The sequence below is a fragment of the Phyllobates terribilis genome, unplaced genomic scaffold (assembly GCF_046119375.1).
Source record: "Phyllobates terribilis strain yellow unplaced genomic scaffold, ASM4611937v1 Scaffold_5__5_contigs__length_657084704, whole genome shotgun sequence".
Lineage (NCBI taxonomy): Eukaryota > Metazoa > Chordata > Amphibia > Anura > Dendrobatidae > Phyllobates > Phyllobates terribilis.
The window spans coordinates 390,186,147-390,211,306 of NW_027362765.1; the positions used below are offsets into that span (position 1 = coordinate 390,186,147).

Below are 25,160 nucleotides of genomic sequence, written 5' to 3' on the forward strand. Positions count from 1 at the left end.
AGCAGCTCATATGGGAATGTACGGCGCCATGTGGAACTTCAAAAAAACATTTTGTGCATCCAATTCAGTACACCAATTTTATTATTTTATTTTTTTGCACAAGGCAGTGTTCCCAACATGTGGGCCAAATGTATCAAAGGCATATGTAGATGAGGGTCTCATGCACCACTGCTATGACTCGATACAAAAGTTGTTGTTACCTTCTGTGAAGATCCGGGGTCTTCCATGGGCGTAAGGCTATGTGCCCACGTTGCGGAAATGAAGCGGAAAATTTGCGCTTCATTTCCGCATGTCCTTTCCTGGATAAACGCTTGCGGAATTTCGCAAGCGTTTTTCGCGCGTTTTCGACATGCGGAATTGCCTTGCGTTTTTTATTGCATCGCAAAGGCAATTCCGCATGCGGAAACGCAAAATTAATGGACATGCTACGGATTTTTGATCGCAGCGTTTACGCTGCGGAAAAAGCCGCATCATGGGCACAGCACATGCGGATTTCCATTGGGGAACATTGCTGCCCTTCTACCATGCGTTTTTAATGCATTTCCGCAGCTGCAAAAACGCCGCGGAAACGCATTAAAAACGCATCGTGTGCACACAGCCTTATACTACTCAGACAACACAGGGTGAGGGTGAAACAGCGTGGCAATACTTTATTGAACCACAAAACAGGCAATAAACCGATAGAACCGTCCCAGCAAATACCCAAGATGGTGCAACATTACACAGTCCTCACCCTTCTGCTGGCCCGCCTGGGATAGAACAACTGGTACTTTGGGACTTCCAGGTCCAAGTACCTCAACCAGTGCCCCTCCCACCAGCTTTTGGCAGGCCCCACCGAGAGGAGGTAGAAGCAAGCATAGGAACCTGACAGTCCATCGATGTACAAAGCCCGGAGACCCGAGGTTCCCACCCTGGCGTCTCCGAGAGTTGCCATGGGGCCAGATGACCGGCTGGTCCCAATCTGGCTTCTCCAAATGTCTCCATGGGTTCCAGGTGACCGGAGGGTCCCACCTGTTAACCCCAAACAACCTATCCATGGGGCCAGGTGACTTTATCGTTCAAACCTGGTCTCCCCAAATGTATCCATGAGTTCTGTGATGGTCAATGAAGCAGACCTGTATCCTTCCAGTCAGGGCTGTATACCCTTAGGCCGGAATCTTGTAGAATCTAAATCTGTGTCTCTCTGGATTGAGCCATGCTACCAAGCTGATGTTCTGACAAGTGTGTCCGATCTTTGATTCTCCTTGTAAAGTCTACCTTATACAATGGCCTTGTTCCTTAAATAGTTCACATTTGTTCTTTCAAGTACACGTCCACATGACAAGGATTAGGGATGATATTATTCCACAGGGCTCAGGTCTCATTGTTTGAGCATTTAATCAATTTACATAGTTGGTATAGCAGAGGGCTCTTTAAATCAACATCTAGCTGGCTTTAGTATGATATGCAATTGGCATAGTAACAAACATTGTTGTTCCCAAACACTGAGTCACTGTCCTTCTTGACCAGCCACAGAAAAACGCATACATTTACAAGGCTACATAAACACAATAGTGTATTTTCTCTTGGTGTAACAAATCAAGATGTCTGGCTGATTAAGATAAGAAGCTGTTTCATCACAACTTCCAACTAGTCAGAAAAACGTACAGAGTCCAAAAATCCAATTACAATATGGCCGCAGGTGGTGTTGTGCCATCTGCGACCTCTATCCTCATTGCGAGGATGGGGCAGAAATATCATGTAGATGCGCAGGTCCCACATATCTTGAGAACACGGCACCATGCGTGTGGTCAGAAAAAGAACTTGTCATCCATGTGCTTTGTTTTTGTTTTTTGTTTTTAATTTTATTAAAAGTTAAAAAAAAAAATATTGCATGCAGCAATCTGTAGGACATTTGTCTTATCTTTTTGACATGCCATAAAGGTCACAGATTGGATAAACCCTTTAAATCACAAGCAACTTTTTTCAGGCTGATCAATAATAATAATAATAATATTATTGTTTTTTATTTTCGTTGTCCAAATTCCAATCTTTTTGTTGCTACAATTTTTCCATAATGACTTACGGTGTGTGTATGCATATATATGTGTGTATGTGTATATATATATATATATATAATATAATATTTTTTTTTTGCTGTCTCAAACAAAAGGACAAATATGATGTATTATTCCCCCTCGCTCCCGTAGACGTCATTCCACCATGTGGAGTGGTCACTTGACTTGAAGGTGTTGTCATTGACGTTTTCCAGTCTCGAAGACTAAAATAGGCTGTCACATTTTAATTGCCTGTTCTCCGTTCTCATTACCTATGTGTCACTCCCGATGACAAGTTGTATTTTGTAGAAATTGCCTTTTTTAAAAAAAAAAAAAAAAAGTGACCTAACCTTGCTATGACCTTCCTTGTCTACATTGCCATTTTTGTATATTGTATCCAGAGTCTGATTAAGGTTGGCGGAGGCCCCTAAGCAAAATTGCTTAACCCCTAATAACATGCACATGGCTCTTTTCATTGGTGATATAAAGAAATGTCTAGAAAATAAAAACATTATTGGATAGCTCAAGGCCAAATGGTGTAGGCTTAATGGCCAGGGCCGATTTCAGCACTCCATGAAGTGCTGTGGCCATTACCCCAGAGGGGTCCACTCGACCCTGTATATACGGCTTTCATGTTGCAGGCTCAGGAGCTGAGTGTGGTACTTACAGCGCAGGTGCCAGCTGTGTGGCACAGCCGGCACCTGAGGCTAACTGCTGCAATCGGAATTGGCTTATTGGATATAGGATGCTGATGACGTTGTCCTGGCAGCTGGGGGCCTTCTGAAGTGATCTAAGGATCAAGCCAACTCTGGAGACTAATACAGAAAAATGTAGTAGGCAATGGAAAAAAAAAAAAATTGTTATATTTTTATTTTAAGATAAACCTGTTTTATTTAAAATAAATGTGACGCGTTTTTTTTTGTCGTTCACTATATGGGATAAACTATGATAACGAGAAAAAAAGGGGCATATATCCCTATATTCCCCATATGGTGAATGTCAAAATCTGAAAAAAAATACTGTGTTTTTTTTTTTTTTTTTTTTTTTTTTTTGTCTCTCAAAAAAATTTAATTAAAAGAGAACAGAAAATCGTATGGTCCCCAAAATGGCCATAATAAAGACTACAGCTTGTACCGCAAAAAGAAAAAGCATGCCATGAAATAACTATATTGACAGAAAAATAAGTGCATAGCTCACATAAAGCGAGGAGGAAGAACCGAAGGCAAAGGGAGGAAAACTGGGATTCTGACGCCCAAAGGCCCGCATAGACCTGGAGCCTTCCCTGCCTATATCCACATGTTCGGGACATTTTTTGTGAATATTTAATGCGGGGTCTGCTGTGTAAATCTGTGATGTGACTCCCCCCTTGTCCAGAGACCTGCGGGACCACTTTACTGCTTGAGCTAAACGCCTGACTAGTCTGATGTAGGCTGGACGGTTGCATGGAAAGTGACCCAGACAGTGGTTGCTAGGCAGTGTATGTGTAGCACCCTGAGGATTCGGCTGCTACAGGGGTATTGCACCTCAACCCAGAGGTGTGATATTCCACTCCCGGGTAAGGATGGAGTGTGGAACTGAGCTCGGTAGGCTGCATGCACTACACACATCCCATTTCCGAGGAGCAGACCGACGGTACTCCCACTTAGAAATGTGCAGGTACGACCGAGTCTGTTCCTGGCTGGAGTGGGAGGGGGGTGGTACATCCCAAGTAGTGTAGGGGCAGATAGGGGGAGCAGCCTGGGTAAAGATAGGAGCTCATTGGGTGCTGGTCACCTGAGCTCACACATAGAGGGTGTATATAAGGTGGGCACCATCAAAGAACAGGGTCAGTCTGTCAGTCTGTCAGAGCAGAGCAGAGGAAGAGGAGCAGAGAAGCCCCAGAGAGAGAGAGAGGAGAAAGCAAGAAAGACCCAGAGGGGGAAACAGAAAAGGGAACTCTGAGAACCCAAAGTCCATCAGCGGGTGAAGAGTTGGCATTAGGGTACCGGATCCCAAACTGGTGGGGGCAAAAGCACACCCTAGCCAGAGACCGGAGGCCGTGGGCAGCGTCTGACACGGCCACCCACCACATCCACCCCGAAGGCATACCACGTGGAGGGTCAGGGAACCCAAGGCCAAGGGTGTCCCAACAGAAGGCCCGAGGGAGCTGGACCTAGGTGGATCACTAGTGGGGACGGCCAGAGGAAAGGACAGAAGGAGAGCTCAGGGTCACGCTCCGGACTCGCTTGGGGGTTGGCTGGATCCAGGACCTGGTGGACGCAGCACGGCTCGGGTGGTCACTTGAAGCTGGAGTGACCGGAACATCAGCAGTGAGTAAATACCCTAAACTGCACAACCCGACTCTGTCTTCCTTTAACATCTATGCTGCACCACCACAACCCCCATCCTCTGCACCTGACCCCCTGAGGCTATACCCCACCCGTTGGGGGTTATACCACCAAAAGCTGCACCAACACCATCAGCCTCAGCGGACCCTGCTGCAGCGGCGGCCATAGTGACCGCAGTACAACGGGTGGCGTAGTCGACAATAAAGAACTTAATAACATCTGTAGGACTGCCACATACAACTGAGTTTGACACCCTGGGCACGGACCGGGTCACCGCCACTCGGAAGACTACAACTCCCATCTGATCCGGCTCCGGATATTCCCCCTAAAGAATATGGCCCAGGGGGCGCGTCATATGCTTAGCAACCAAGCTTTATTACTGAGTTGATGCTGTTTTGACAGAGTGGACGAGAAAAAGCAGCTGCCATATCATTCTCTGGCTGTGATGTCTATCTGATTTTTCTAAAAAAAAATTAGGTTAAGAACTTTTTTAAATAGCCCTATATGAGGTGAATAGCTGGAAGGCCAAGATTTCCTCCTTTTTATCTCACCCTACTAATTTATAGCAAGCGATTCATTGCATAATGTTCTCTGGTTTTAGCCCCACTCCTTCTCATGCCTTGGTCAATCATTGGCGTGGAGGAATTTGCAGAGATTGTCCAAATTTTGCTGCGACTTGTTTCCGAAAAATTCAGAGCATGGCCTAAATAGAATTTATGCAAACCCTGCCCAAAAGTGGACGGTCCCTGGATGGGACATGACTCTGCCCAATACATGACGTACGATTACAAGGAGCGGGTACAAGTGTTTAGAGGGGAACGGGGTCCACTCCGTACAGGACTCCTAGCACTGATCATTGCTGTTTACCCCCTTGAATACCGCTGTTAATCACCCACGCCAATTTGGGCGCAATCTACCCTCTTCTCCTTTCCCCAGGGTGTTTGATAGATTGTCATGGTTTCATCACAGTGTTGGCACTCCTAGAAACCCAGCCAGGTTCAAGTCCTTTCTGAGGACCAAAAAAAATGGTGTGACGTTGAAATAAAATTGCAAATCTTAGAAAGAAAAATTACAAAAAAATTCTAAAAGAATAAAAATACATAAGCACATCTGGTATCTTTTTTTCAGTAAAGGTTCAATCTCTGAAAATTATAAAAAAAAAATATATATATATATATTTATTGGAATGCTGTAATGGAAAAAAGAGGTTCAAAATTATTTTTTTTTTTTGTTCATTTCTGCCTAAAACTGCATTAATAAGCAATCAAAAGTTGTATGTACACCAAAAAGTGGCACCGTCCAAGACAATTGCTCACTGTGCTAAAAAAAACAAGCCCTTACGCTGTCCCGTAGAAAGAAAAATATTTTTATGCCACTAAAATTATGATATAAGAAAGAAAGGAAAAAAAAAAAAAAAACTTCCTGTTTCGCTATCTCCTTAATGATATTGACCTGGAGAATTGGAGAATCTTATTGTCAGTTCATTTTTACCGCACAATGAGCACCGTAAAAAACGGAAACCAAAAGACAATGGCAGAATTGCGGGGTTTTCTCACCATACTTGGTATTTTTTATTATTTTTTTATCCATTTTTCAATACATAAAATAAATGACGTTATTCAAAACTACAACTCATCCCACAAATAACAAGTCGTTGACGGCTTTGTAGATCGATAGACAAATAAGGTTATGGCTCTTGGAGAAGGGGAGGAAAAAATATAGGCGCAAAATTGAAAATTTTCTGCAGTGATAAAGGATTTATCACCCCCTTTTTGCCAATGATGATCCTGGTAAATATTTGTGTTACAAATGTTACTCACCACCAGACACCTGCTGAAGTGCAGGAATTAGAGAAAATACTTTGCTTGGTCCCAAATGGATGAAACGTAGAATGTTGTGTAAGGATAAAAACAATGGCTACTTTCTTCACAAATGGCGCCACTATTGTCCATTTAACTCTTGATGGGCATATTGTTGTACAATTTAAAGTGCGCGTCATAGAAAATAGTCTTTCTGTCCTCTCTAATAAACTGATAGAAATCTGAGATTTGCTTTTTAACTTTTTCCGCAAGTGGCCTAATTTCATTGCCGTAGGACAGCTCTCCGTGGGGACACAGGTGAATGCCTTTATGTCCATTTGCAAATTGGATTATCCACACTTTTTTTTTTAAGAATTTGCTTTTACTGCCTGATGGCTATCAAGATCCCATAAAATGACTGTTTTTCTTTCTTTTTTTCCCCCTTCTCGAATTAACCAACTAAAGCATTTTCCATTCACTTGGGCATTTAATTCCATCAGCGAATCATGCTGTGGACCATCAGTAAAGGCAAAATATTCTTCTCCTGCTGTGCCCTCCTCTAATCTAATGTTAATGTATATAGTGTCATTACAGACTAAATCAGAAAATCCAGTTTTATGTCATTTCTGTTGTAAAAGTAACCATCTCAAATGATTGAAGACCCATAGACATCAGACTGATCAGCAATCGTGGATTAGAAGCGTGCCTGTTGTGTCACCCAAACCCGGATTAAAAGAATAGTTTTGCAGCTCTCATCCCTCATAAATGCTTATGGTTCAAATATCCATCGAATTTGGCCAAAAAGGGAGAAAAACTGACATCAGCTCAATGGTGTAGGAAATTCATGAATGAGCGCGGTGCAAGGAAGCTTCAAGCTGGTTCCTGGGCAATGAGAGCCACAATAAAGAAGTGGCGGAAAAATCCAGCAACCGCAGAAAAAACTGAAAAAAAAAAAAAAAAAAAAAAAAAGTTACATTTTTTGTTTTATTTAAAACCAGAGGTATGAATTAAAACACAAGAAAAAAAAAAGAAACCGGGTCTACACCTTTCAAGTTGCTAGCTCTTAGTCCTTTTTTTCACTTTTTTTCTGTGGTTGCTGGATTTCTCCTCACTTCTTCTTTTTCATGGCACCAATCAAATCTGTCCAGGAACTGTACCGATTTCTCATGCCATGCTCTAAAACGTGCCATTCACTTTTTTTTTTTTTTTTTTTTTTTTTTTTTTTTGAGTGGGTGGTTTTTCTTCATCAGTTGTTCTGCCAGCACCATAGATGCAGGAACTTACATTCTCACAGTTCCTATCATGCATTGCTCCTGCCTGTGGCTTTTCTGCCCTGAACTGAAAACCCAGTTCTATTATCCCTGGAAAGAGGGATGGCGACCTGCTCATGCTTCCTTTAGCCAGACTAAGACCTGCCCTGTGCTTTTAGGTATAAAGTAAGCAAAATTGGAGGTTTATGCCAAAGAAAGGTTACCTGCTCTTCGGAACCACAAGCATTGAGTGAAAACCATGACCCTATGATTTAATTGGACATGTAATGTCTCTCTCTGCCATTTAGAGGCGCTGCAAGAACAGAAATCAATTACGCTAAGGATTCTAATGGCTGATGACCATCCTTGGGCCCCATGATTGATCAATCTATTTTACTTATATCCTTACAATAGACTTCCATGGAGCTGAGGGGAGACCTTCCTCTCCTGTTTTGCTCTGTTTCTAGAAGAAAGCAGCAAAATTGTATTTTTTTTTTCTTGGATTTTAGTTTTCTGTCTTTGTTCATTCTTTTGTTTTTGAACTTGAGTCTGTACTAGAATATCAGACTTTTTAGATGATCAGATGCTGGATTAAAATATCACTGTATATGTGATCTGCAATGATATTTTTTTTAGCTCCACTGTCACTATTTTCTACGAAACCATTTAGTCGTTTCGCTGAATTTCCAGGCACTTGACGTAGGCATTTCTCTTGATTAAAAGGTGTCCGGCCAGCCCGAGGAACTGAACAAGCTTCCTAGTTGTCGCTCTTGTCATTTCACTAGATATGGAATATATCAGGTTATTTTTAAATACTTAGAAAGTCATTAATTTTATAGCTAGAATCACCCGCGGCGCCACCACCTTGTTTACCCAGACTGGCAATTGCCTGGCTTCTAGTTTCAGCCCATATACTTCCAACCTTCACTGTTGGATGACGTACGGAGAAACCCTTCTAGTGTCCCTGTAGATCTTTGGCAGCTGGAGTTGGCTAGTCATAGGACACCAAAGGTGACCCACTGGCAAGAAGCGGGCTCTCCTGGGGTAATAAATATTGTGATGTTAATTTTTATATTTATGGCTAAACATGCGATGTGATTTAGATTGAGGAAATCCAATCTGTCATTTGAGTCTACTTTGGTTGTTTTGTGATATTTGCAGACGGAAAAAAAAAACATTATAAAGGCCCGATATACCACGGGATTTTAATGGAATCTGTAGTTTGATCTGTTTTGGTAACATACGGAAGGGAAACCTGGATGATAAAGAAACCAGACAGAAGAAGAATCAACTAATTCGAAATGTGGTTCTGGAAAAGAATGTTATCAATAACACGGATGGCAATAAGAACAAACACATCAAGCCAGATGTGTCCAAAGTAGGAAAGTCGTAGCTTGGTGATCCTTGTTTAGAGTGACATATCCTACAAAGAGAGCAATCACTGGAGAAGGACATCCTGTTCGGAAAGAAGAAGGCGAAGAGGAAAACCGGCAACCCAACTGTGGCGGAGAAGACCCTGGTGGACCTATCTAGGCTGCACATAATCGATCTTCCTACAGATCGTTCATCCATCAAGTTGCCATTACTCAAGATCGAGCCGTAGGCCGTTTGACAGAAAAAATGAATAGGAATAGCAATATGTGGACACTTGGGATCAATTGTGTCATTCAGTTGGTGTCACGCCAGGTGTGAATGCAATACAGGGGGGAAAGGTAAAGGTAGCCCAGACCCTAGGGAAAGGGGAAGTGGTGACCTCCTAAACTGGAGTAGAGTCACCCTGTCTTCCCCTACCATCCTTATACAGCCTCCACAGCTGTCGCCGATCACGTGCCTCGTCCTACTATCCCTGGGGGGTGGAAGGAGATGAGCACTAGTCAACCTCCGCTAGCACTCTAAAGATAAAAGGGGAAGACAACACAGGGAAATTACAACTTGGCTTTAGAAGAAACTCCAACAGGGCACACGGCCTCAAGACTCCAAAGAGGACATGATGCTACTTCAGTCAAGCTCCAAAAAGAAATGAGTATAGCCAGCAACGCCCACCTAGAGAGACCAGGTATATATACACCCAGGCCAGAAGGAGGTAGTCGCTCGGTCCTAAAGACAACCTCCTATATAGGAAGCTGTCTGCAATGCCAAACGTGGAGATCTCCTGCAGGGCGACAGTCTGTCACCTCCAACACACCCGTGACAGTAGGTTTGGTCACTGACTAGAACATTATGGTGCTCCAGGCCCAACGCCCACTTCCAGCGTTCATCCAATCTCCATTGGTCTGTGATTACTGGTCCCATCCTTGACACACCAGACATGGTTTGAAATGTCTGTTCAGCCAATTATTGAGCAGTGGAAACCTGCCTCAATGAGGAATTGGCTGAGCTGACATTTCCAGCCATGTTTGCTATGTCCTGATTAGATGAGAGCAGCGAGGAATCAGTAGGCTCTGCAACAGAATCTCTGGACAATCTGCAAGTGTGTGTGTGTGTGTGTGTGTGTGTGTGTGTGTGTGTGTGTGTGTGTGTGTATTTTTTTTTTTTTCTTTAATATGTTGGATGTATAACACAGACGGCATCTGACTTGTGTGGAGGGGGCTCTGTTCCTTACTCCCTGATGTAATAGTATTTCATGTGGCATGAAGGGGTTAAATGAAATCTGTTAGCACAAAATTATTTTTTTTCTATCCAACCACGCCAGCTGAGCAGGTCCGAGCACCTTCCCACTTTTCTGTATATACTGTGCATGGGCAGTAAGCAGCCAATCAGTGATGTGGGTGGGGTTATACAGGGCTCAGCATTCAGAGAACTGCTGGATCTGCAGCAGAGAAAATGGTGATTTTATAAAAAAATGCATCAAGCAGCCCAATAAGTAATTCATCACTTGATTCTGGGTCTCTGTCCCTTCTTCACACTGTTCTCAGTTGGGGTAACAAAAACCTGGTGTTTAGATTCCCTTTACTCATGCGGGACCAACTTTGCCATATTGCCCCCGGCCTAAAGCATACAAGTCAGGATAGCAAACTGTTCTCTTTAATAGCCATTGTGTGTTATTAAGCAGTACACTAACCTAGTCTTTACAGCAGTACCATAAAGTGGATGGGGTATAAATGAACTAGATTAACGATTTTCAAATTATTTTTCTTTCGTTGCAGACAATAATAATGTATGATTTTCTTTCAGATTGCAAAGAAAAAAAAAAAATTAAAATAAGTTATTTACAATTTTTTTCTAAATGTAAAAATTATTGTAATATCCAACTTTTTCCAGCTAATGTATAAATCATAATTTGCTGAATTGTGAATCTTTTTTGCCCTATGTGGTGTATTAACATGGGACTATAATAATGTGTGTATATTCTGTATCTGCGCTCTCGTTCAAGGTCTGCTATAGGCTGAGTCGCCCCAGGTAAGGAATATGATATTAGACGACCTTGTAAATGCATCAGATTTCCCTGAATCAGCGGTAAATTCATGCTGTGCGCAGCTTGAAATAAAACCATCAGTTATCCTCCCCTATAAAGTGCTTTACCCCAAAAATGCATTAAAAAGCTAATTTCCTTCTGTACTAAAGACCTTATAGCGGATTTCATTGATGTGAATTACCAAAGCCTTGTTGGAAATGGTTGCTTATATCGGATACTCCGCAGCATTAATAAATGGTATTTTGATTCGGCAAATGAGGGGGAAAAAATATATCTCTGCTATTTCTGCTCCAGACTTCTTCTACCTTCTGTTTCCTGGACTGGAAGCTGAAGACTATGGTCATCCATGCTCGCCCTCGTGATCGCTGTATCTGTCACTCGGTCACCCATTTGGTCCCTTTTTCCTTTGTCAGGTCTTCATTGCTGTCAATTCTAATCAAAAAATCCATTTCTCTTATATAGAAAGATGCCTGATCATGATGTAGTGCCGGGGTACTCCGTTTTATTAAGTGTCCACTTACCTGGGTCTGCAGTCACGTGAAGGTGTGAACTGAACACCAGTATTAAGACTGTTGACTTTGCAGGACAATATACATAAAGACTTTATTTTTTTGCGTATGGGAAACCCAGACTAGACTGCAAAATTAATTGAGACCCCAGGTCAGCACCCTAAACACATTCTACCCTCAGACCAGACCCCTAAAATGGAACATTCAGACCCTTAGAATGAATGCTCGCCCTAGACCCGGACCCTTAGAATGAATGCTCGCCCTAGACCCGGACCCTTAGAATGAATGCTCGCCCTAGACCCGGACCCTTAGAATGAATGCTCGCCCTAGACCCGGACCCTTAGAATGAATGCTCGCCCTAGACCCGGACCCTTAGAATGAATGCTCGCCCTAGACCCGGACCCTTAGAATGAATGCTCGCCCTAGACCCGGACCCTTAGAATGAATGCTCGCCCTAGACCCGGACCCTTAGAATGAATGCTCGCCCTAGACCCGGACCCTTAGAATGAATGCTCGCCCTAGACCCGGACCCTTAGAATGAATGCTCGCCCTAGACCCGGACCCTTAGAATGAATGCTCGCCCTAGACCCGGACCCTTAGAATGAATGCTCGCCCCAGACCCGGACCAGAACCCTAAAATATGAACCTAAACACTTAAAAAAAAAAAAAAAAAAAAAACTAATATAAAGACACACACAAAACGCATTTAATATACACAGCATTTTTCTTGCAAACTCTTTTTTTTTTTGTTGTTGTTGCAGAAAATTTGCTACAAATACTCAGCATGTGCACAATACCGTAAGACTAAGAACCTGATGTAGCCATTTTATTGTAAATGATACAATTTTTGTAACATCTGTGAAAATATGATTACTAGAGGAAATATGTTCAGTACTGAATATTTGCAAAGCTAAGAGATCTGCACACTGAATCTTCTGTGGATTTTACGAAGGTCAGCACTTGGTATTTGTTTTTTTGCGGCATGTAAAAATGTAGATCTTGATATCGTTATATATTTAAAAAAGGTTTGGCCGACTTTTGTTGAAGAAATTACTTGGGACTAGAAAATACTGATCCCTTCATTCCCTCTCCTCCCTCATATTTGTGCATGGGCTGCGTCTTGCATCGTGGGTCTGCTGTATAGGAGAGTGAGCTGCAATACCTGACACGACCTGTCCACAAGAGTGGTGATGTTTGTGTGGATAATGCGGTTTTCCTAAATGAAAGGATTGTAAGGGCAAGAAAACTTTTTTTTTTTTAAGCCCTCTATTTTCCTACAGATGGAGTCCCAAACAAGGGACCCTTTTATTATGTTCGTATACCTTTTAAAATTAGCACTAAATAAAAAGGCCCATATTTTTGGCAGATTTTAAACAACATTGGAATAATTGATGGAGCATCAGAAATAAAAAAAAAAAAAAAAAAAAAAACTGGCCACTTTGACCAGGTGACAGGTCCTCTTTAAGGCAGCCTGTGATCATTGACTTGAATCTTGTCTAAATAGGAGCTTTGAATTAGCAATAATAGCTCATTTACATAATTCACGCCGATCAACGAGCAAAATTCCTGTTTGGACAATTAAATCATCGATGTCTACTATGTGAACGGGATGTGCTACGGATGACGTGCGTGTTTTTTTAGGACAGTCCGATCGCATTCATGATTTTTCTTTCCCCATACATTTGGGTGGTCCCATGTAAACTTGAACCGAATGACTTGTGTTTTCTTTGTAGTCAGTTGGATCTTGTTTATAGACTGAATTGTTCTTGTGTGTTTATTGTATAATGGCACTGTGACAGTGTATAATACCGTATGTGACTACATAATGCACGTAATAACATGACTATATGATTGCATACATAACTGCAATACATAAATTGCATACAATTTCAGGTGGCTATCGGGTCATTGCCGCTTACTGTGACGATGATTTAACACTAATTTACATTAAAGAGTAACCTGCATGTGCAATATACGTGTTTACCGTATCTTTACTGGGGTTAGAAAAATTCATCCATTCATTTAGTGACTCTCATCCTGGATACGTCTCCGCACAGTAAAAGCAATTACACGTAATTGGTTTATTAGGGAACTTGGCCGGGCTTACATGACTCTAATCCCTGCACTGTCAGATCCTCCGTGTAATCCCTGATTGTTCTCAGATGCTGCAGATTACTCCGTGGTTCATTCACGAAGCTATAAATACTTTGTTTTATGAAGTGACCTTTAAGCGGGCCGGCAACTCCTGTTCATGTTTGGTGGCCACCTGCAGAGAGTCATAAGGAGGGGCAATCCACCATGAGCAAAACACTGCTTGCTACCTGTATGTGTGTGTATATATTATATCTATCACAAAGTAGATGTGACGAAACAGCTTCTTATCTTAATCAGCCAGACGTCTAGATTTGTTGAGCCAAGAGAAATACACTATTGTGTTTTGTGTTGACTTGTTGTGAATGTATGTGTTTCTTTAGTGGGTCAAGGACAGACCAGTATTTGTATAACCCTGAATGTTGTCTTCTCTTGGTTCTAAAACAATGATGCTTGTTACTATGCCAATTGCATATTATACTAAAGCCAGCTAGATGTTTATTCACAAGAACCCCCTGCTATACCAACTATGTAAATTGATTAATTGCTCAAACAATGAGACCTGAGCCCTGTGGAATAATATTATCCCTAACCCTTGGCTTGTGGATGTGTACTTGAAAGGACACTTTGAACTATTTAAGGCACATATGCCTCTGTAGCAGGCAGATTTTGAACAGGGAATTGAAAGAGACTTTACAAGGAGAATCAAAGATCAGACTCTCTTCAGACCATCAGATTGGTAGCATTGCTTTATCCAAAGAGGCACATATTTAGATTCTACATGATTACAGCCTAAGGGTATATGGCACTGACTGGAAATATACGGATCTGCTCCATTGACCATCAGAGAGCCCATGGATACATTTGGGGACACCAGTTTGGGACGATTAAGTCTCCTGGCCCCATGGATATGTTATTTGAGGTTGCCAGGTGGGTCACTCCGGTCGCCTGGAACCCATGGAGACATTCGGAGAAGCCAGATTGGGACCAGCCGGTCATCTGGCCCCATGGAAACTCTCGGAGAGGCCAGGGTGGTACCTTCGGGTCTCCTGGCCTTGTACCTCGATGGACTGTCAGCTTCCTAAGCTTGCCACTACCTTATCTCTGTGGGGGCGCGCCAAAAGCGGGGGGGCCACTGGTTGAGGTAGTTGGCCCTGGAAGTCCCAAAGTCGCAGTTCTATTCCTGGCGGGCCAGCGGAAGGGTGAGACTGTGTGCAATTTTGCACCATCTTGGGTATTTTCTGTGACTGTTCTGTGTGTTTATTGCCCGTTTTGTTGTTCAATAAAGTATTGCCACACTGTTTTACCCTAAGCCAGTGTTGTGTGAGTAGTATTACGCCCACATAAGACCCCGGGTCTTCACAGTTGGCTAAAAGAAAAAGTAATAAGACAGCGGAAAAATATGGAAAGAAAACAGGGAAAAAAGACCTTTTTAAAAATCTAAATCTTAATAGTCAGGGCATAGCTGAGTGTGAGACTGGATGAGTATTGGCTTTGGGGGCTTGGATGAATTGTGGCATCTAATAATTGAAAGTTAAATGCAATCATACAAACAATATTAAGTCTTTTGATTCGAATTGTATTAATATTTTATAAGATTACTCAAAAGTATTTATTTTGCAATTAGGTCGCAATGAGCCCTTAAAGAAAGAGCGTCCGAGATGGAAGAGCGACTACCCGATGACGGATGGCCAGCTGCGCAGTAAGCGGGATGAGTTCTGGGACACTGCGCCAGCATTCGAAGGGCGAAAAGAAATCTGGGACGCACTGAAGGCTGCAGCCTACGCGGTGGAAGCCAACGATCATGAATTGGCGCAGGCTATTGTGGATGGAGCAAGTATTACTTTACCTCATGGTAAGTTTAAAAAAAAATGTTTAACCTCCTATTGTGCAGGGTAGAAAATTAAAGAAATATTACATTTCTTCAGAAAAGCAAAGGCTTTTTCCTTTTCTGTACATGTGCCAATAAGTTATACAACCAGTTGATCACACTTGTTTAGAAGCCCCTTTTACACGGCCTGATGCAAACACTATGTGGACAAATGCTTGTTAATACTGGCGCTGGATCCTTTTAATGTTTTGCAAATTGTTGCTAGACAATTCCCTTTTTTACAAGAGGACATATGCTGCAACAGCAAATTATTATTTTAGTTCCACCTGAGAAATGCAATCAGCCAACGAACAAGCTGATTACTGCCAGCCTTACACAGGCCAATGATGGGGAAACTGCATCTTACATTTGGCCAATTATCAGCCAATGTAAAAGGATCTTTAGATGCTAAACAACTTCTTGACAACTTACTAGTAACTACACCCATTGTTCCTTTTATGTAATGTGTCTTCTATACTGACTACACAGGACCTGACCCAACACTATGGATTAAACGACTGCTATGCTTGGATGCGGTGTACAGGTTGGGGTTCCTCAGTGTTGTTTCTAGCTGATTTGGGGTTCTCTGCCGTAAAGAAGTTTGGGAACATCTTACAAATGTCCATAAATCTAGTTCATGCTGTATTTCTTTTTTTCCTGAACATAAATAAAATAAGAGTTTTCACTTCTTTGTACAATACCTACCATTCCATGTTTATGACCTGATGGGATTACCTTGTGGTTTCTCAATCCCAAGCCTCTCCGCCCATTTGTTAGTTGTCACGTAGCTTTACTTTTATCAGCGTTTCTGAAAAGTACCTCGAGCGAAGGAATTAACTATAGGAGCTACGGATAAAATTGTTCTTCATGGTGGATTTTGTGGTCCCACCACAAGTAGTCAAACACAGGGCTGGATTACAGGGAAAAACCTAGGAGCTCCTCACCATCTTTTGTGCCCAGAATGGCCTTTTCGAAACTTGCCCAGCCTATTTTGGTTCGGCCTCTAGATGGCACAACGTATATGGTTGATGTGCCAACTGCTTGACTCTGGAATTTTCACTTTAGAGAAAACGGAGGTCCCCTAATGAAGAATTATTGGCTGTTGTATCTTTTATATGAAAAATGAGGCAATCCAAGTGTAAAGTTGGCCATAGATACCAGATATAGAGTGAATTCGCCAATTTTTGCAGGACTTCCCAACCATATAATTAGTATGGGTCCCTACCCAGATTACAGATGTCGGGGAAGGTACGGATGGTCAAGAATTGCTGGCTCCTATCTTTATAGCTCTCATAACCTTCATTGATTTGGCCCATGCATGTTCATCTCTCCAATATATGATTACAGGTTGGGTGAGGGTCCTAATGGTGGGAAAATAGATGCGGTAAGTTTTTTGACTCCAAGACCTCTATCAGTCTTAGTTTGGGTCCGGCTGAACATTGACTACATTTTTTTCAATGTACCTGTTGCATAAAATGTATTAAGATCCCCCAACCCTCCGGTTTCTATACTGTTGACCTCAATGTCTCCTCACGAATGCTTGAAGCTGAGATATAGGAAGTTCTTTGAGATTATTGTACTGTTTCATTTTTATTATTTTATACACACAATGTCTTAACTTTAGATGGTGCATGTTTAATGGTCACATTGAGGCACAGAAGCCACCAGTATGACACTTGGTGGGTTAGTGTCCTGTTAAAAATTTTATATTGGAGTCTGGAAGCTTCAAGTTTATGCTTCTGGTTAAAACTAAATTCCAACTTCAAACTGGTTTTTGCAGTTCTTGGCCGATTTTGCAGAAAAATACGAGAGTAGATTTCAGAATAGAATTTCTCAATGTTAAAATAATTGTGGGAATTTCCCAAAATATTGCCCTAAAACCTTTCTGAACATCTACTTGTTTAGTCATGAAAGACTCCTTTCTTACCTGTGCAGATTCAGCTGGTTGTAGATCTCTTCTGGTGACTTGAATAAAGGGAAGAATATAAATTCTCAACAATCCTCCACTTCATATGGGTGGAGCGGTGTCCAGAACAACCCCTATGCATTAGCTCAGCAATACAAGACACAACCCATATACAAGGGCAGAGCTGACGTTGGATGGAAAAACCCTAAATATGTTGCCCTTTTTTTTTCATATTCTTTCAAATATCAAAGCTTTGGCCCCCACTCACATCTTAATGGGATGGGATTCTCCCAGCAAAACTGGGATTGTTGGTTGGGCTTCTGGAAATTGTAGACTTCTGAATCCTTAGAGTATGTCACCATGTGCCATCAGGCATCTCCTGTGTCACTGCAGAGACCAGGCGGTCAAGTCATCAAAAGCATGTGATTTTCATACTTCCAGCAACATTCCAACTAAATGTGCTCAGGCATGCTTAATTCACTTGTATTGAGCAAGGCAGAGCATGTCTAGTCAATGTGTGATCGCATGTAAGCAAATCACTTGCTTACGTTCACCTGACTCCCCCCGATCTCTGCAGTTACACCAGAGAATCCTGATGGCGTGTAAGGATTCAGATGTCTGCAGACTTTCATCACAAAACTGGACAACCCCTTTAAGACCTCCGAAGGTGACATTTTAATTTTTGGAACCAAGTTGTGAGGAGCAGCCTCCATGGATTGGACTTGTTTTTGTAGCACATCCCATACATGATCAGTTGGATTGTGTCATTACCTTGATGATAAGGGCATTATCCTGCTGAACTAGACACTGCCATTAGGGAATACTGCTGCCATACTTGCCCTGCACAGTGTTTAGGTAGGTGGTACATGTAACATCAACATAAGTGCCAAGATCTAAGGTTTCCCATCATAACATTGCCCAGTGCATCCCACTTCCTCCACCGACTTTTCTTCCCATTATGCATTTTGGTGCCATCTCTTCCCTAGGTTTCAACCCAACCGAATCCATCCGATTAGGTTGTTTTAATTCAATGCTCTAGGTTTTAGACTTTTGCTTGTTTGTTGTTTTGGCACTGTGTATATGAAAAACTATGCAGCTTCGTGGTATTCGCTCTTCTAAAGAAAATTTCTGGGAAAAAAAAATTAGTAACCATAAATAATTTGATCTTTTCAGGTTCTCTGACTGAATGTTATGATGAACTTGGAACACGGTACCAGCTCCCGGTGTACTGCCTGGCTCCTCCTGTAAACCTCATCATGGAAAGAAGTGATGAAGATGGCACAGATGCACCTGAACCGGCCCCTAACAATAGACGGGAATTCCAGCTCAAGGTCCGTCTTTCCACCGGTAAGGATGTTAAACTCAACGCAAGCATGACGGACACTATTGGCCAACTGAAGAAGCAACTACATTCCGTGGAGGGTATCGAACCTTGTTGGCAGCGATGGTTCTTCTCTGGAAAACTTCTTACGGACAGAATGAAACTACAGGAGACTAAGATTCAGAAGGACTTTGTCATACAAGTTATTGTAAACCAACCAGCGGAAATCCAGAACTGAATGAACGCATTAAAGCCCACAAAATCTGAATGTCTATTGAGATGCTGGGACTCTTGGAAGGCAATGAAAGGCTGGCTGCTAGGTCCTTCTCTCCTTACTCGTCTTCCCTTTGTCACTTGAGATGGTCTCCTTGAGACACAAAGGGAATCGGAAGGAGAAGTGACCCCCCCCCCCCCCTCTCCCTCACAACTCCCCACCCATACCAAAATGCTGCACTATTTCTGTTTCTATGATTGTACATGACATCCACCTCGTACTAATAATGTTCCAAGCATGATTGTAACTATTGACCTATTTTCTGAAATGGCACAAAACGATCGGGTGGGTGTTTAGTGTGTAGTAATTTGGATGGTCAGTATATCAGCAATACTGCAACAAAGATTTTAGGTTAAGTTTTTAATTTTATTCTAATTTTTACAAAAACTTTCTTGCAATTACACCATAAATTAAAAAAAAAAAAAAAAAATCACCAGTAAACCTAGTCTTGGTTTCAATTCTGAAACCTTTGGACAAGGGTTGGTGCTGGTTTTGGAAAAATACAGCAATATTTTTCAAAACTTGTACAATCCCTTAAATCTTGATTCAATGGGACAACTTTGGGTATTCATTGTTTGATTTTTTTTTTAATTATTATTTCATGGTGAAGTGCTATTTAAAATTGTTGGACTTTTTTTTTTTTTAATTATAGAACTGTGGTTGCCAAGCATTTACTGGGTTTTAACCTTGGGACAGACCAAACCATGTGATTTTTCCACATGTAGACTCCTAAAATACCACTCCTAACACAAATGTGTACAACCAGTTTACAAGAATGTTGGGACCCAGTCCATATTTAACAATATTATTTTTGTTGTTTTTTTTTAGTTTCTTTAAAATTTTTAATTGTTTTATTGTCACCCGCCATCTTGTGAGATTATGTCCATAGACAACGAAAGTTTCGATGAACATGTTGTGCCTAATTAATAAAAACTGGACTGTTTGTATTTAATTAACGCTCACTGCTAAAATCACTATGTACAAGCTGGTGTTTACCTGCCTGGCAAATGTCAGTCACTTCTCTTTTTTACCATCAGTTTGGTGTATGGGGTCTTCACACCAGTATATTTGCTCCTACTTTGCTCCTACTTTGCTCCTACTTTGCTCCTACTTTGCTCCTACTTTGCTCCTACTTTGCTCCTACTTTGCTCCTACTCTTCTCCTTTTTGTTTTACATTGGAAGGTAATCTGTGGCAATAACGGCACATGTTAACATACCTGCTAGGATGCGTCCACGATTGGGAGATATTGTGCACCAATGCACTCTACGATGGCAACTGAAACACAGAGAATGACACAGATTAATGCTTGCTGTCTGCTTATATATTCTAGATACAAAAGTGGCTGGTACATTTGATGCTTATAGTCACCTTTAAACACTCCTTTACAGAACATCCATTATCAAAAGAGTTGTAGCTTTGTAAATGCATTACAGCCCTTATCTTACATGGATTCTGAGCTAGCCTGCATTTATACTTTGGAGCTGCATTCTTAATTCAACAGGTTTTATAGCTCCAATTTGTTAGCATTCGTTGCTGTCTCACTGTCTGCAAAAAGTATTCTAGAAATACTACAGCACTGCACAGTAATACGATTTAAGAACTATACTGCTGTATTGTGGGAGCTCCGCTAAGCTGTTAGTAGTGCAACAGACAGCAAGATTGATGATGCTTTCCAATGACTGCCAGGGCTGTGGAGTCTGTAAGCCAAAGATCCGACTCCTCAATTTCCATGACACCAACTCCAACTCCACGACTCCCTCATACACTGCTCATGTTTAAGTGATCAATTTACTGCAGCACAGATTCATCTCCGCTAAAAGTCTAGACCCTTAGATCAGGAATAGGACAGACATTTATAGGACATTTCATAACTTTCCCAAATTTTTATGAAAAAATATTCCCCACAAACTGCATTGAACTACTGTACCCAATATATTATATATTTTAGGAGTTAGTCCATTTTATACCAACTCCACCAAAATGGGCTCCGGCTCCGACTCCACAGCCCTGATAACAGCCTGCCAAACTGTAAGTTCAGCTCCGGAGTATAATACAGGATGTACATGATTACGTAATGTATGTACACAGTGACTGCAGCAGCAGAATAGTGAGTGCAGCTCTGGAGTATAATACAGGATGTAACTCAGGATCCGTACAGGCTAAGTAATGTAATGTATGTACACAGAGCTGCACTCACTATTCTTCTGGTGAAGTCTCTGTGTACATACATTACATTACTGATCCTGACTTGCATCCTGTATTATACTCCAGAGCTGCACTCGCTATTGTTCTGATAGTCTAATATGTATGTGACTCGGCCCGTAGGGCACCCGGAACCGGGCTTCTATGCGATGCTGGGGGTAGTAGTGGCAACCCGATCCCGTGGCTCAGGGTGGTCAGACCAAACTGTGGCAGTCTATTTATCAGTGTTTTGAATGTCCGACTACGCCACCCGTGGATTGCGGTCAGGGATGACCGCCGCTGCGAGGCAGACCACTGAGTCTGATGTCCTACCCCTGTGCTGCACACCAACAACTCCCCATGGGAAGAGTGTAGCCTCAGGGCAGTGCAGGTGAATGCTGGGGGTGATAGTGCAGGCCGCAATAGTAAGAGTTCAGAGTCCGCTTCAAACAGTCCAGGGTCTTTATTGCAGATGTTATTACTGACCCAACAGGAGTACCGGTTAGGAGTGGGCCTGGGTATCTGAGAGCATTCGGGCGAGCCCCACTGGTCAGGGTGAGTGTGTAGGCCTACCGTTCTCTCTATGCTCTTTCTGACTATCCCCCTCTTCGTGGTGTAATAGCCCACGTCCCTGAGCTGGCCGTGTACTTTGCCTGTATGGCTTACGACTCGGGCCTTAGGTACCTTTTGCTTTCTCCTGCTGTACTGGTCCGTCTGTGTGGCGGAGCCTCCAGGCTTCTTGGGCCAAGGGACCTGAAATCCCTCGCGGGTTGGTTCTCTGCTGCTGGGCTTGCAACCCTGACAGCCTCGGACCCCAATGTCCGGTGGTGATTCTCTCAGCCAGGACCGGCTCTCGTCGCCTCTGTCCCTGGCTCGCAGTCTCTCCTCTGCCTCATGGACTACTCAGCTGCTGCTGACCTGTCCCTCTTCTCTGAGAACCCTTCTGGATACTTCAGAAGTGGGTTCTGGTCTCTCTAACCCTGCCCCAGTTCCAGCTTTTATAGGGGCAGCCTGCTCCCCCTACTGGCCTGGGACAGGAGGTGCTGCATGCTAATGGTCCCTGACCAGGGTACCTCCCTCCTGCTCTCAGACACAGCCTTTAATAATTGTGGCATCCAGGCCTGTGGTGACACATTTCCCCCCCCCTAGTAAAATTTAGTACTCCGGGACTAAGCCTTTTTGGCCAACAACAAACAGAGTATAAACAATAACCTATTTACAAACACATTTTGTCCTTAAGGTCACGGTGCTTCCGTGACCCGGTGTCCATATCACCCAACTAGGTGAAGTTTTCCACAATGTGGGGACCTGTCCCTATAAACCCCAAGTTCCTGGCCTTGGGTGTGGCGGCAAGGTCGAGCTAGCTACTTTGGGCCACAAGGGAGCCACGCCGGACAGGTTTATCTTCTGTGGCCATCTTCACAAGAGTGCACCACCTGCAACTATCTACATCTCAGTTCCGGCCATTCAGTGTCCATGACCTGTCAGTCCATTGAACTAGAAAAACTGGAGAAAACACTATTAGTTATCAGGTAACAAACATAAAACATTAAATATTTACAGGTAAATGTGGACTTTGTATTTAGATCTTCCAGCGAGCTGGTACTTGACCCCTAGTGCTCCGTGTTGACCTGCGTAACTCACTGTCTGGTGGTGGTCTAACCTGGCTTTCCCCACTAGCATTTAGGGTACAGCTACTAGCTAGGTTTACAGGCAGTGCAGGCAGCTGTCTGTGGGTCCTTTGGCTTACAGCAGGCATGGCAGGCTCACTGTCAGCAGAGGGTTGACTCTCCTGGGCTGCTGGCATGGGTTCTTCTGCCTCCGGGGCTGCTTGTTCTTCTTGCTCTCCTGTAGGCTCCTGCTGGGTAGGTTGAAGGAAGTGTAGGACGGGTACCACTATGGCATCGTTTATCCGAGTCCAGGACCGGGGGAACTCTCTGAGAATGGTGCTGACCATTTCCTCCTTGTCCACTGCAGGTTCAAAGTCATCTTTATCTTCACTTGGATTCTGCAGTTGCTTGGGGCACCGTTTTAGGTGGTCTCTGGAGACAGTGCTAGTGGTTTCTCCTCCATCCTTGGTAATTGCACATACCTTCGGGTTGTCATGGTTGGACGGCAGTACTGTGTACTGGTCGCTCTCCCACTGGTCATCTAGCTTGTGAAGCCTTCTCTTCCGCTTCAGGACCTGCTCACCAGGTTCCAGGGGACCAGCAGGGGCGTGTTGGTTGAAGAGCCTCTCTTGTTTTTCTCTCGCTTGAGCCAGACTCCTCTCCACACTCTCCTGTACCTTCTTGTACTGTAGCCTCCGTTCCGTATTCCAGTCCGCATCTGGGGAGGTGTCCTTGGGTGTCAGAACTCCCATCTCCAGGTCCATAGTCAGCTTACCTGGTCTTGCTCGCATCAGGTAAGCCGGGGTGCAGTTGGTAGCATTCACCGGGATATGGTTGTACAAGTCTATCAGGTCTGGCAGCTTCTCCGGCCACAGGCTGCGTTCTTCCAGGGGCAACGTATTGAGGAGATCAATGACGATCTTATTAATTTTCTCACACAGCCCGTTGGTTTGCGGGTGGTAAGGCGTTGTCCGAATCTTCCTACAGCAGTAGAGGTTGCAGAACTCCTGGAAGACTTCCGCCTCAAACGCTGGACCTTGATCTGTCAAGACCTGTTCCGGATATCCGTGTGGACGGCAGAAGTGTTGTTGGAAGGCTCTGGCCGCCTTTTGGGCTGTCAAGTCTTTAACCGGGACCACCACCAAGAACCGGGAGTAATGGTCCACAATCGTGAGGGCATAGATGTAGCCGGACCAGCTTGGAGCCAACTTCACATGGTCCAGAGCTACCAGCTCAAGAGGCTGCCTGGTGACGATGGGCCTCAAGGGTGTCTTCTGGCTGGTACGGTCGTTCCTTCTGAGGTAACATGGGCCGCAGTCCCTGCACCACTTCTCTATGGCCCCTCTCATATCGATCCAGTAGAACCGCTCTCTCAGTAGGAACTCCAGTTTCTTCCACCCGAAGTGTCCCACTCTGTCATGGTAGGCCTCCAGGACCATTGCTGCATCCCGTCTCGGGACCACTACCTGCCAGGTCAGCTCGTGCGTCCGGTTGTTGAAAAGCCTTCTGCACAGCTTACCTTCGTAGAGGAATAGCCTGCTTTTCTCCTTCCATAACTGCTTGGCTTCCTCTGGAGCGTCCGGGCCAGGGCTAGCGTCTGCCTGGGTCAACAGGTCTTTCACCAGGCGAACTGCAGGGTCACTATCTTGCGTTTCAGCCCAGCCGTGGTGGGGTAAGGGGTTGAACATGACGGTGGTTAGGTCTTTGTCTCTTACCCGGTGAGAATACTGAGTGGCCCCATACCGGTGGAACGCAGGGAGCTTTACTTCCTCCAGCTCTTCCGAGTCTTCTCCTTCGGGTAGGTGGGGAATTCTTGATAGAGCGTCTGCATTGGCGTTGGTTCTGCCTGCCCGGTATTTGATTGTGAAGTCATAATTTGATAGCCGGGCCATCCACCGCTGTTCTAGGGCACCAAGTCTTGCATTGTCCAGGTGTGTCAACAGGTTGTTGTCCGTGTACACGGTGAACTTTGCGGAGGCCAGGTAATGTTTAAACCGTTGTGTGACGGCCCACACCACTGCCAAGAATTCTAGCTTGAAGGAGCTGTAATTCTCCGGGTTCCTCTCAGTGGGCCTCAGCTTCAGGCTGGCGTATGCGATCACCCTTTCTCTGCCCTGTTGGTTTTGTGACCGTACGGCTCCCAGCCCCACATTACTGGCGTCTGTGTGGAGGATAAAAGGCTGGCCATAATCGGGGTAGGCCAGGATCTCATCCCCCGTGAGGGCCATCTTCAGCTGGCGGAAGGACTCCTCTTCCGGCTTGTCCCACTTGAAGGGTGGCTTGTGACTTCTGGATTTAGACTGACCTATCAGGAGGTCCTGCATTGGAGCTGCCATCTTAGTGAACCCGGGGATGAACCTTCGGTAGTAGCCTACCAACCCGAGGAATTGCCTCACTTCTTTGATGTTAGAGGGGCTTGGCCAGCTCTTGATGGCTGTAACCTTGTCGGGGTCGGGGGCTACTCCCTCAGCACTCACCACGTGCCCTAGGTACTGTACCTTCGGTTTTAACAGGTGACACTTTGAGGGCTTCACTTTCAGGCCATAGCCTGCCAGGGCTTCGAACACCT

At 43.8% G+C, this 25,160-nt stretch overlaps 1 protein-coding gene across 3 annotated transcripts in view; it reads left to right on the forward strand.

Annotated features, from left to right (window-relative positions):
- The window catches only part of UBTD1 (ubiquitin domain containing 1), a 47,239-nt gene extending 27,489 nt beyond the window's left edge, over positions 1-19,750 (forward strand). For all 3 annotated transcript variants that reach the window (XM_073684970.1, XM_073684968.1, XM_073684969.1), the window contains 2 exons: positions 15,055-15,282; positions 18,377-19,750. In XM_073684970.1, coding sequence (XP_073541071.1) covers positions 15,108-15,282; positions 18,377-18,762 — 561 coding nt within the window. In that variant the 5' untranslated portion in view covers positions 15,055-15,107 and the 3' untranslated portion in view covers positions 18,763-19,750. The remainder of the gene's footprint in view (positions 1-15,054; positions 15,283-18,376) is intronic.
- Positions 19,751-25,160: the final 5,410 nt, after the last annotated feature.